The sequence below is a fragment of the Saccoglossus kowalevskii genome, chromosome 6, assembly GCF_978046115.1.
Source record: "Saccoglossus kowalevskii chromosome 6, keSacKowa6.1, whole genome shotgun sequence".
In the NCBI taxonomy this organism is placed as follows: Eukaryota; Metazoa; Hemichordata; class Enteropneusta; family Harrimaniidae; genus Saccoglossus; species Saccoglossus kowalevskii.
Window position 1 is genome coordinate 10,012,595 of NC_140646.1, and position 14,182 is coordinate 10,026,776.

General features: G+C 35.2%; 1 protein-coding gene across 1 annotated transcript in view; it reads right to left on the reverse strand.

Annotated features, from left to right (window-relative positions):
• Positions 1 to 14,182, reverse strand: part of LOC102801296 (calcium-transporting ATPase type 2C member 1-like) — a 181,750-nt gene that overhangs the window by 151,428 nt on the left and 16,140 nt on the right. Inside the window, exon 2 of the mRNA XM_085500018.1 lies at positions 3,056 to 3,259. Within this exon, the coding sequence (XP_085356144.1) occupies positions 3,056 to 3,259 (204 nt within the window). The remainder of the gene's footprint in view (positions 1 to 3,055; positions 3,260 to 14,182) is intronic.

Genomic DNA, 14,182 nt, shown 5'->3' on the forward strand with positions numbered 1-14,182 from the left:
TAGAAATTTAGTTAACACGGAAAACGTGAAGTAGCAAGAACAACTATATAAATTTCTGACAAACAATCACAATCTAAATATCTAAAATTCAAACCACTATCTTAATATCAATATGTGTGTCAATAAATATTATATTTATTTATTTTCAGTTACGTATATTAATAAGGAAGGCATCATAATCTTTTAGATTGGTTTGTAAATCCCGAAAATCTACATGGTAAAATTACAACCATCGTACAGCTCAGTACCATAACAAATATTAATAATTTACGGCAGACGTACTTCTCGGTACATAAAATTCAAAGTAATCCCCATCGCGTCTCATTTGTTACTGCGTATAAATTGACACTATCTGGGGCAAGTGATGAGTACCAACCAAAAATACACACAGGACATTTAAAGTGGCTCGAAACAAAACCTATTCGCTAATTTTCGTTTCGAAAACATCTACGATGGATTAAATACCATCCCGCATGTTTTTTTTTTACCATTGACACGTTGCATTAATATCATTTTTGACTCCCGTGTGCGAAGTCTTTGCAGTTAGTGTGTCTGTCTGTGTGTCTGTCTGTCTGTGTGTGTGTGTCTGTTCCATCGATATCTCAAGAACCAATGTTCGGATTTCAATGAAACCTGGTATATAGCTTGTCTGGGGCAATGCGCAGATTTGATTAGTTTTTGGTTGACATCCATGCATATTAATGAGCTCATCTGCATAATAATGTGTGAATTTTAAGCTAGTTCAGTTTTTGGTTGACATCTATGCATATTAATGAGCTCATCTCAGTCAAAGTGACTGTTGTTGCTGTGGACATTTCATTGGATGTTTAAGACAGCAGGTCACATATTTATGAAGACATTTTCTGATCACAATCATGCAGGGAATTATACAGTATTCAGGCATCATCTACAAAATGTAACCAACAAAACATCTCTGAAGGCAGATACATCAGAATTCATGTTTGCATCAATACTCACCATGTTATTAAATTTGAATAATAATCTTTATGGACTGGATACGGCTTTTGTGACCCAAAGTCGTGCGGTAGAAGCTTACTTGCAAGAGCGCATAAGTCATACGATCAAGGGCAGCAAAAGCCGTATCCAGTCAATAATGGTTTTATCATATACATTTTAGGCGTAATTACAATTTCACCGTGGAGTGACTTCATGCAACTTAACTGGTATTATATTTTGTACATGTAAAGTCATGTAATACTAGTCCACCACACCACACAGTACCATGTGGTAATCAACAGGTTGCCATGACACTGACCTGAGGCCATGACGATAAATCACTCTTGGTTGTGTATTCAGGTTGTTGTTTTGATAAATTGTATCAATTTGGCAGACATCAATTCAAAACAAACAAAATAGCTAATAAGATATTCTTGTCTTTTTTTGAAATTTGTAGACTTAAACAAAATTGATTATGCTTGTCAAAAAAATGGGGTCAAATGAAAAAAGAGCAAAAAGTTCCATTTCAGAATAACCTAAAACAAAGTGACAGAAATTGTTAAGAATATAAAATCAAAGAAATCTTAGAAAGAACTCCCGTGTGCTGAGAGAGCATTGGAGACAGATTAAAATAATTCAAAATTTAAGATTTGCTTTTCAAACGAGAAGCTTGTCAACTAATATTTGCCTGCTATTTGAGATGCACAACATAATCAAAGAAAGCTTAGAAACTAATTATGCAAATCAGGAAATTAATATGAACAGATTTGAGTGTAAAACTAATAAGGTCTGTGCAGTATCCTATGACATCCATGTACGAGGTTTCATTGAAATGTGATGATTAGTACTTGAGATATCAGTGGAAAAGCTGAAAATTAACTAATTATGCAAATTAGGTGATTAATATGCACAAATATTTACCCCAAAACAATCAATCTCTGCATAGTCCTTGAGTATGTACCAAGTTTCATTGAAATGTAATGATTACTACTTGAAATATCAAAAGCTGAAAATCATGACATCCATGTACGAGGTTTCATTGAAATGTGATGATTAGTACTTGAGATATCAGTGGAAAAGCCGAAAATTGAATAATCATTATGCAAATTCGGTAATTAAATGCACAGATTTTTACCAAAAACTAATCAATTCTGCGCATCAGTTCAGAGCATATATGTACCAAGTTTCATAAAAATACAATGAGTGGTTCTTTAGATATCAGTGGAACAGTCATGGAACACCTAAAAATTAGCTAATTATCATGCAAATTAGGTAATTAATATGCAAGGATTTTTACCAAAACCTGATCAAATCTGCACATTGACCCAGAGCATCTATGTACCAAGTTTCATCAAAAACCAATTTATGGTTCTTCAGATATCAGTGGAACAGACAGACAGACAGACGGACGGATGGACGGACGGAAGGAGTCAAAAACAATGTGATTCACATTATCAAAATTTATAATACATTTGATTTTTCATCCATGGTTTTTAGTCTAATTAATTCCAGAGCACCTCTGTGATGAATTCGATTTAAATCTGATTTTTTTTAGATATCATAAATTGCCTAATAATAGATAATCAATATGCATGTAATTATGTTTATCAACATTAAACTAATCATGTCTGTTGATTACCATTGAATGTAGAATGAACCAAATGAATTATTATAATTAAAGGGGAGCAGAGGTGTGGCTTTTGACAGTCTGTACATGAAATCTGAGATCTATGAATGAATTCTGTCGATAAAAATCCAGCAAATATACTTTCTTTCCTATATTTCACATTCAACTCATCAAAAATCAGTGAAAATAAATTCCATACAAAACGCCCAAAAAGTCTTTTCAGCGAAAATTAATTCCAGCTAAAATAAAGTATTTCACAGTATTTTTCATCAAAATGTGAAGTTCGATTGATATCTGCTGCAGAATTTATAAGAAAATGCTGCAAACACAAGAACTGACAGATAGAGTAATGGAACCCAAGTGCCACATGACTGTAAATTGAACCCTGTTCAAGTTGTAAATAGTTAATCCGCTGCAAGACTCTAGTGTTAGCACAGACACATGCAGCAAATAATTAAAATTACAACTCACTTGTCCAATGTACTTTTTCCACAATGGTTCATCTTCATTTATTTCAAATTCATTGTAACCATGAAGTTTTCTTCTCCGGTGTACCTCCATTATATGTAATCCTCTGCTGTTTGAAAGCAGTTTATCCATGACTTCATCCACTGTCATGTTAGCAGCGATGTCTGCCATGATGGACTGCATGTCTTTACTTGTGTGTCCACCAGTCTGAAAAACACAACAATAATAGTTGAAAATAAATTGTGACAGTATTGTGATAGATGTCACTGTCCCTACATTCGTGCATGATTAATAATATAATGGTGAATACAAATTATTGTTATTGATTAAAAACGATGAAATTAGTAAACAAAACATTCAAGCTCTGTTTTTTTTGTAAAATTTATTTATTAAACAAGTCATTGTCAATGACACGTCCCCGTTCCGTTCATATTTGAGTGACATATACATTCAAAGCAGATCATGACCGAAATGCACCTGCATATGTACAACACATTGTACTAAATCTGAACAAAATCCATGCATGCATGACTGAGATCCGGTTCTGGAATTGTGAAAATACGTGATTTTAATGCATTTTCGGCCTTAAAATGGCCATCATTCAGCTATTGCTAAGCGGATCATGAAACAAATGCACATATCTATTTGTGACATGATGCACCATGTGTGTGTGAAGTTTGAACTTGATCAATCCAGACATGTCTTGGATACGGATCCAGAACTGAATTCTTTAAGAAAATGGCCGCCAGTCGGCCATTTCGAACTTGATCCGGAAAAAAAAATGACGTGCATCAAGGTCCTATTATGTTTAATGTAAGTACCGAATTTGAACAAAATCCGTCCATGCATAGCTGAGATCCGGGTTCGGAATGGTGAAAATGTGCGATTTCAATGCATTTTCGGCCTTAAAGTGGCCGCCATTTGGCTATCGTTAATGGGATCATGAAACAAATGCACATACATATTTGTGACATGATGTACCTTGTGTGTGTGAAGTTTGAACTTGATCAATCCAGACATGTCTCGGATACGGATCCAGAACTGAATTCTTTAAAACAAAATGGCCGCCAGTCGGCCATTTCGAACTTGATCTGAAAAAAAAAATAACGTGCATCAAGGTCCTATTATGTTTAATGTATGTACCAAATTTGAATGAAATCCGTCCATGCATAACTGAGATCTGGGTCCGGAATGGTGAAAATGTGCGATTTCAATGCATTTTCGGCCTTAAAGCGGCCGCCATTTGGCTATCGTTAATGGGATCATGAAACAAATGCACATACATATTTGTGACATGATGTACCTTGTGTGTGTGAAGTTTGAACTTGATCAATCCAGACATGTCTCGGATACGGATCCAGAACTGAATTCTTTAAAACAAAATGGCCGCCAGTCGGCCATTTCGAACTTGATCTGAAAAAAAAAATGACGTGCATCAAGGTCCTATTATGTTTAATGTATGTACCAAATTTGAATGAAATCCGTCCATGCATAACTGAGATCTGGGTCCGGAATGGTGAAAATGTGCGATTTCAATGCATTTTCGGCCTTAAAGCGGCCGCCATTTGGCTATCGTTAATGGGATCATGAAACAAATGCACATACATATTTGTGACATGATGTACCTTGTGTGTGTGAAGTTTGAACTTGATCAATCCAGACATGTCTCGGATACGGATCCAGAACTGAATTCTTTAAAACAAAATGGCCGCCAGTCGGCCATTTCGAACTTGATCTGAAAAAAAAAATGACGTGCATCAAGGTCCTATTATGTTTAATGTACCAAATTTGAATGAAATCCGTCCATGCATAACTGAGATCTGGGTCTGGAATGGTGAAAATGTGCGATTTCAATGCATTTTCGGCCTTAAAGCGGCCGCCATTTGGCTATCGTTAATGGGATCATGAAACAAATGCACATACATATTTGTGACATGATGTACCTTGTGTGTGTGAAGTTTGAACTTGATCAATCCAGACATGTCTCGGATACGGATCCAGAACTGAATTCTTTAAAACAAAATGGCCGCTAGTCGGCCATTTCGAACTTGATCCGAAAAAAAAAATGACGTGCATCAAGGTCCTATTATATTTAATGTATGTACCAAATTTGAATGAAATCCGTCCATGCATAACTGAGATCTGGGTCCGGAATGGTGAAAATGTGCGATTTCAATGCATTTTCGGCCTTAAAGCGGCCGCCATTTGGCTATCGTTAATGGGATCATGAAACAAATGCACATACATATTTGTGACATGATGTACCTTGTGTGTGTGAAGTTTGAACTTGATCAATCCAGACATGTCTCGGATACGGATCCAGAACTGAATTCTTTAAAACAAAATGGCCGCCAGTCGGCCATTTCGAACTTGATCCGAAAAAAAAAATGACGTGCATCAAGGTCCTATTATGTTTAATGTATGTACCAAATTTGAACGAAATCCGTCCATGCATAACTGAGATCCGGGTCCGGAATGGTGAAAATGTGCCATTTTGATGCATTTTCGGCTTTAAAATGGCCGCTATTCGGCTATCGTTAATCGGATCATGAAAAAAATGCATGTGCATATGTCCCATATAATGTGTGATGTATGAGTGAAGTTTGAACATAATCGGTCCATGCATGTTCGAGATACAGGTGATCACGGACGCACGCACGCACGGACGCACGGACGGACGCACACAGGGCAAAACATAAGTCCCCGTTTTCGGACTCCGTCCGAACGGGGACTAACTAGGCAGATTTTCACAGGTGTTTTGTAAACAAACAAGCAGCCTCTCGGCTGTGATAGCTCCGAAGAAACAAGCCATGCATGGCACAGTCCCTGTTAGTTATCAAACTTAAGATATATAATTTTGTTTATCGTAATATAGTTCAAGCATAAACATGTCAGAGATATAGATCCAGAAGCTGATGCTTGATTATGATGACTTTTTAACATTAAAATGATTGACATCTTGTATCTGATCGTCAAATGAGTACTTGTCTACATTGAGAAATATTGCTGTTGAACAGCATTAATTGAAACACAAGTCATTGAAAAAGAAACAGTCCCGGTTAAATTTTTGAAAGTTCTCTTTGTGCTCATTATATTGAAGCGAAGGGGTTGTCGCGAGCGAGTCCTTGAAACTTGAGTTCCAAGTAGCGTTTACAACAGATGGTTTATTTGCATCAAAACACGTGTTCCGTGTAGTAGTTATACATGTATGACCAAAAATAAAAACAGCCGTTGTTCGTTCATCTTTGATCTGATTATGAAACACACAGATATGTATGATGTATGTGCCAAAAACGAATGAAAATGGTACATAAATTGTGGAAATATAGTAGTAAGGCCAAAAAGTCTGCCAGTCTGGCTGCCAGTCGGCCATCTTTGATCTAATTGTGAAATCAATCGTCATGGACATGTATTCAGGATACATTTCGGCCATTTTGAATCGAATCGCTAAACCACTGCATGTGCATATGTACCACATAAGGTACTAGGCACATGCAAAGAATGAACGGAATCGGTCCACAGGATTCTGAAATATGACTCTGGACAAACTGACGGACGGACAGACTCAGGAACTCACGGATGGTCGGGGACATGTATCCTAACATGTATGATCTATGTACTAAATTTGAATGAAAACTGACAAAGCATGTCCAAAATACAACATTTTCAAAAAACAAGATGGCTGCCAGTCGGCCATTTTGAATCGAATCGCTAAACCACTGCATGTGCATATGTACCACATAAGGTACTAGGCACATGCAAAGAATGAACGGAATCGGTCCACAGGATTCTGAGATATGACTCTGGACGGACACACAGACGCACGGACGGAGACCGAATTATAAGTCCCCGTTTTCGGACTTCGTCCGAACGGGGACTAATTAGAGATTTTAAGATATTGTCATGAAATTACCAAATCTGACAGAGATTCACCCAAGGTACCTACAAATAAAGTTACAAAGCAATCGGATTAGTAGTTTTCAAGAAGAAGTTGAAAATAACGTTTTAGACCAAAAATTACAATCAAAAAAAGCTTAGAAAGAACTCCCATGTGCTGAGAGTATTGGAGACACATTAAAAATAATTCAAAATTACTTGTATTTGAGATATTGATGGAAAAGCTGAAAACTAATTATGCAAATCAATAAATTAATATGAACAGATTTGAGTGTGAAACAATGTAACAGACCATCTACATGTACATGTATATACCAAAATATTATAATTAATTATTCAAATTAGGTAATTAGTATGCATAATTATTTACCCTAAAATTAATTAGGTCGCTCCATAGTCTTAAAGGATCTATGTACCAAGTTTGATCGAAATGTGATGATTAGTACTTGAGATATCCATGGAGAAGCGGAAATTAACTAATTATGCAAATTAGATGATTATTAGGCACAAATATTTATCCAAAAACAATCAATCTCTGCATAGTCCTTGAGTATCTATATACTGTATTACCCTGCCCTGAAAAGGGTCGTTTTGTTTGTGTTTTTACGTAAAAACTCATTGGAACTTAACGACGTAAGATGAACCACGCAGCATGTTGGCGCAGACGTTCCGCTTTCTCTTCATTCGCGATGAATCCAATATTGCAATAATCCATACTTTGGTGAGTGGTTTGAAGCACTTAGCTCTGGTTTCAAAACGTAGCACTTCGCTGACTGAATCCATAACGAAAGAGCATCGCCAGGCGATGGACGCGGGGGCATTGGCAACGACCGCAAACGTATCCGTGTCCAGCCATTGCTTGGCCACGTAGAGGTCAAAATGCGCGTTCTATTTTTACGCGTTAAGTTTGGCTCTTCCGTTTCACCCCCTCCGGAATGTTCTACTTTCGCAGCCTAATTGCAGGTTTTTCAAAAAACGTCGAAAAAACACAAGAATTAGTAGAAATGTTCCTGTTTTGGGATTATTGATAGAGAATAATTTCTTTATTACAAAAATGCTGAAAACCTGTGAGTTTTTGCCTTAGTTATTTTTTTATTGGCGAAAAACTGTGAACTCGGCAAATTTGGTTGCACAACTTCCCTTTATCATCTACACCCAGCGACACCGATGCCAGCTGACTGTGAACGGGAGTTAGCACTGTTGAGCCATCACGTCGTATACTTGCTACTTTCTTTCCATCCTTCATCACAGCTATGGCATTACGATCATGTGGATTATTTTTCTGTCGATGAAAAAAAAACATTTTGCCGACCTCAAGTCCATTGTGATAACCATAATGAGGCATGCCGACGGTGGGAACTTGTTGCAATTATAATTTTGTCGTGTGTGTGGGTGCGTGAATAAATCATGTTAATGAGGTCGACCAGAGTTTATTTTCAGTCTGTTTTTTATGTATCGCCATTTGGATATGTTTATGTATTCACAATAGTTTGTAAACATTTCACATCAGTAATAAAAGGTTTATTTGTTTCATAACACTGTCTGCTATTCTTCAGTAATTACGATGCGATGTATCAATATGTGCGTGAACAAAATTATGCTAATGAGGTCATCGCCATCTTGGATTACAAGTGGTAGTTTTTCCTGGTCGTTTCGACTTGCACTGATCACGGTTACTAAGAAAGTAACCGTGCAGTGATTACAATACCTACCATACTTTGTAGCCAATTTCAGTGAGTAATACAACTTCATTCGCTGACATAAAACAAGTTTTATTCTTGAAATTCGACCCTGTGTTTTAGTGTGCCCACAGTTCTCAGGAGTGCTCACGTTTATTGAAACCTCGCATAAATCAAGAAATAAGTACGTGTACAAAGTGTACGAAAGCATTCCTTTATTTGACCTTATCATACGATCACAAAAACAACTTTTTAAAATCTTTTTTGGGGTGGTCCTCGGTTAAGTGCCCACCCCCAATTTTTCCTGATTTTGTATGTTCAGGCCCCTGGGCGCGTGCCCGGGGTAATACGGTACCAAGTTTCATTGAAATGTAACAGACCATCTAGGTACCACGTTTTATTAAAATGTGATTGGAATAAAAAAAAATTATAAATTATTATGCTAATTAGGGAATTAATATGAACAGATTTTAACCCCAAGCTAATCAGGTTTGTACATTGTCCTAGAGCATCTTTGTACTAAGTTTCATTGAAATGGAATAATTTAGATATCAGCTTGAAATTGGTTAATTATGCAAATTAGATAATTAATATGTACAGATTTTAACCCACAATTAATCAGGTCTGTCTACTGTCCTACAGCATCCATGTACAAAGTTTCATTGAAATGTGATGATTAGTACTTGAGAAATCTGTATTGAAGCTGAAAATTAATTAATTATACAAATTAGGTAATTAATATGAACAATTATTTACCCTAAAACTAATCAAGTCTCTGGATAGTTCTAAAAGATCTATGTACCAAGTTTCATTGAAATGTGATGATTAGTACTTGAGATATCTGTGGAAAAGCTGAAAAATAACTAATTATGCAAATTAGGTGATTAATATGTACAAATATTTATCCAAAAACAATCAATCACTGCATAGTCCTTGAGTATCTATGTACCAAGTTTCATTGAAATGAAATTGATTGATTGATTATTATGCAAATTAGGTAATTAGTAATTAGGTAATTTTTACCAAAAACTAATCAAAACTAGCATTAATTCAGAGCATCTATGTACTAAGTTTCATCAAAATCCAATGAGTGGTTGTTTAGATATCAATGGAACAGTCATGGAACAGCTAAAAATTAGCTTATTATCATGCAAATTAGGTAATTAATATGCATGGGATTTTACCAAAACCTAATCAAATCTGCGGGAGTCAAAAATATTCATCAAAATTAGAGAATTGAAGATATTGTCACAAAATCAACAAATCTGACAGAGGTCCACCTGATATACCTACATATACAATATCAAAGAAATTGGACAAGCAGTTTTCTAGAAGTCGAAAATATAATTTTTTACCAAAAATGAAGAAAATATTCATCAAAATTAGAGAATTGAAGATGTCGTCACAAATTCAACAAATCTGTCAGAGGTACCCTGATGTACCTACATATACACTATCAAAGCAATTGGACAAGTAGTTTTCAAGGAGAAGTCGAAAATATAATTTTTTACCAAAAATGACAAAAATATTCATCAAAATTAGAGAAATGAAGATATCATCACAAAAAGAACAAATCCGAGAGAGGTCCACCCAAGGTACCTACAATGTACATACCAAGTATCAAAGAATTTGGGCTAGTGGTTTTCAAGAATAAGTCGAAAATAGCATTAGCTAAAAAATGATTCCATTATGACTTGTCTTTGTACCAGCTTTGAAGAAAATATGTCCGGGCGTCTCTGAGAAATGACGGACGGATGGAACACAAAACATAAGTCCCAATTTTGGACTACGTCCGCCGGGACTAATATGACTGGCCAATCAGCCATTTGAATCAAATTACAAAACCAACTGTCATTCATCAGAGACACATGTTTGCTGTTCATACATTTACTATGTTTCAATAAGTTTGACATTAAAAAAAACGAGGGATGACACACTTTGTTTCAAAGTTTACGAGTTTATTTTGATCAAAGTGGCTATCAGTCGATCATAAGTTGAAATGAAAAACAAAATAACAAGCATATGTGTAACATTATGCTTTATCTTCGTACCGACAAAAAGTTTATCTGAAAAAATACAGTACATGTAAGTAGAAAACAGAGAAAAAACAAAATGACTGCAATTCAGCCATTTGAATCTAATCTAGGGTGAATTTAATTTAGTAATTACATGTATGACTTGTCTTTTTACAAAACGGTTCAGGCATGCCCAAGAAATAACATCAAATGCACAGAGAGAACTTAGAACAGGTTTTGAACTACATGTACCATCCAATGGAAACTTAAAATAGACAAAGTCACAGAACAGCGCGTAAACTTCTGTTTAGTGCATTTTGATTGACTCAAGATGTATTCTGATTAATTCAAGATGTATTCTGATTTGTTCAAGAGGCATTCTGATCGACTCAAGAAGCATTCTGATTTGTTCAAGAGGCATTCTGATTTGCTCAAGAGGCATTCTTATTGATTCAAGACATAATATTGATAATTCAAAATGTATTCTGATAATTCAAGATGTATTCTGATTAATTCGAAATGTATTTTGATTATTTAATTTAAGATGTACATTTGTATTCTGATTAACTCAAGGGGCATTCTGAGTATCAATGACCCCTTACACCCAACCACAGATTTCTTATGGTACACATTTGTAGCAACAAAACAGCAGTGGTACAATGTATATAATAGAGAGGTTTAGTTATGCGTTCTCATTCAAATTTACGCATGCTGAATACGCGCAACGTCGTCATCACGTGACACATACGTGGGAAGAATGGCTTGAAGTCACGTTCGGAACGTGCAAGTGCAGTTCCAGACGTTATTACGGGCAAGTTCAAAGACAATTTTCTACAATTGTGCTCGCATTTTGCTACTAAATTCTTCTTATATGCAATATTGATAGTTAATATAAACTTAATACATCAATGATGAATATTTGTGCGTTTTTTTATGATGAGGGAGGTATCGTAAAATTTCTAATTGAGGCTGCGGCTTTAATTAAAATTCATTTTTTCAATGGACGAATTCAGATGCATGAAGTCTTGGTGCGGCTTTAATTAGAGCATTCACTTCGGTAACGGTGGGAAATTTTTTCAAAAAACAAGGCCAGAAGGGATAATGATATGCTAATGAGATGCACAACACTCGATTGCAACTTTGTTGCGATTCTAAGCGCACTTTTGGATTTTTACACACAGACAAACTTGTAAACAAACGGAATTTCACACTGTATAACATACTGCAAAATAAATAATATCTACAAATAGATTTGTATGCATTTGCAGATTACGGTACTGTATACTACAATCTCTTGAATAGACTAATTCGTTAGCACCAGTATAGGTCACAATTGAGTCAGCCGTCTGACACAGTCAATTGCGTTAGACTACTGGCATGTGCGACTTCCGGCAGAGTGACTGTACATTCCATGTTTAATTTAGACATAGGGGAAATTAAAATAAAAAAAATGTTCAAAATCAAAAAAAATGTTCGCATGATAACAAAAAAATACTCAGTATATTATTTAATGTAATATATATTTATTTTCTTATTTTTTTTTAATAACGAAAAATATATTCTAAAAGTAAAAACAAAAAACGAATGCATTTTTAGTAGCAAATGATCACGGTAACGGTCATGCTGCGCTTCACACAAGTGAATAACTTACTGGTTTTCGAAGTGTTACAATTGCTGATTATTACTCAGTAGTGATTACAATAACGTAAAAAAAAAAAATTTTTGTGAAAATTCAACTTTTCATCGCAAGCGAATGATTTTGGTCACATATAAAAGCTCGATCCGATACGATATCCGCCATGTTTGTTAAAACATCTTTAGTGACTCAAAACTGTTTTTTGACCTGATAGGTCAAGTCGCTAATTAACCAATCGAAACGCTGGATGGTGCCAACATGATTAAATTACCATAGCTCATTTAAATACGTAAATGTGGTTCAGCGACCTCATGGTTAACGAAACACGGAAGAGGTTTACCATTGTTGTAGTGCGATCGTTTGGCTTTGATTTCGATGGTACGGCATGATTTTTTTTTAAATCAAGAAATTAGTTGTTTTCGAAAGATAAGCTGAGCATTGAAGAAGAAATTAACATTTTTGACGATAATAACAGCTCATTGTCGAAACGCAGTTTACCCATTCACGCTACCCACAATAAACCTGTACTCTGGAATAAGCGTCAATGACTACGGAAAACCTAAATTAGACTCTAATCTAAGCGTCAGGAATCATTGAAATGTTCTAACTAAAAATTATGCCTTAATTTATAATTAATTAAATGGTATAACTTTTTCTGAAATATGTGGTGGCTGTTTGGTTTGTGAAAGTTTGCGGTGCGGTTTATATTGCAGGCTTTTTCCTGGGATCAAAACTTGTCAATTTCAACATGAAACAATGTCTCAAGTTAGGGGTGCGATTAAAGCTGCGGCCTCAAATATGATTTTTACGGTAGTCTTGGAAAATCCTTTCACGGCTACCCTAAAAAAATCGGGGAAAGCCTGGTCTACTAACGCCGAAAAACGAGTCGTTTGTTGTGAATGGTCGGCGGTGCAGAGAGTGGACTTATTTACTTTTGGAATACTACAAACAGGATATTGCGAGCCTGAAAAGGTTAGTTAACGTTTTAAATCTTTTTTATAATTATTATTTATGGTTTATTATAATTAGAAATGGATTGCGTCTAATGTTAAAATGTAAAAACATGTTAATGTTTTGTCATAAGTGGACTTTAAAATGAAGAGCACAATCCTTCATTGATTTTATTTAATTACACAAGTGTATCTGTGTTTACATTACTTTTATTAGTCCTCAACTATATATCTTGAATGATTATTTGGTACAAATACGAGAAGATTTGGAATACTTATTTTATTCAAAACTTAAACAGAGGCCACGTTGGTTTTACCATTTCTCAGATATAACTTTGATTTGATTTTGAATGCCATAACTTCTCTCAAAATGTAGGTGCCGCATTTTTATTTATTTTTCTAGATTGCCTTGTATGATGTTAAACTAAATAGTCAGCTAAAATTATTCAATGTTTGGAATTGTGTTTAGTGACACAAACTTTAATTAACAGGTTTTTGTTTTTGTTTAATGTTCACATTCAGTATTAACCCAAACTTATTTGTTCTTTTAGCTGGCAACATTGAAAATGATAATGAGATAACATCTATGCCATCAACACCAAAACAAACACATCGTTCTGCCAAAAATGACAAGATGATGAGGCTAGTTTCCAGTGAGAGAAGATTGCTTTAAGAAGGGAGAAGTTGGAGTTAGAGCGACAGCGACTTAAACTCGATAAGGAACGCTTAGAAAATGATCGAAAAGAAAGAGAAGAACGAGCTAAAATTGAAAATAGAGAAAGGAATATTATTTTTGAATTACTTACAAAAAAAACTCTTAAATTAATTATTGTGTTTACTTTGTGCAGTTGAGATACATTTTCATATTGGTAGTCTAACGTTTTAAGTATAATTTTCATTTCAAATAGTTTAAATTGTAAAATTTACCGATAATAAAAACAAGCAGCCTCTCA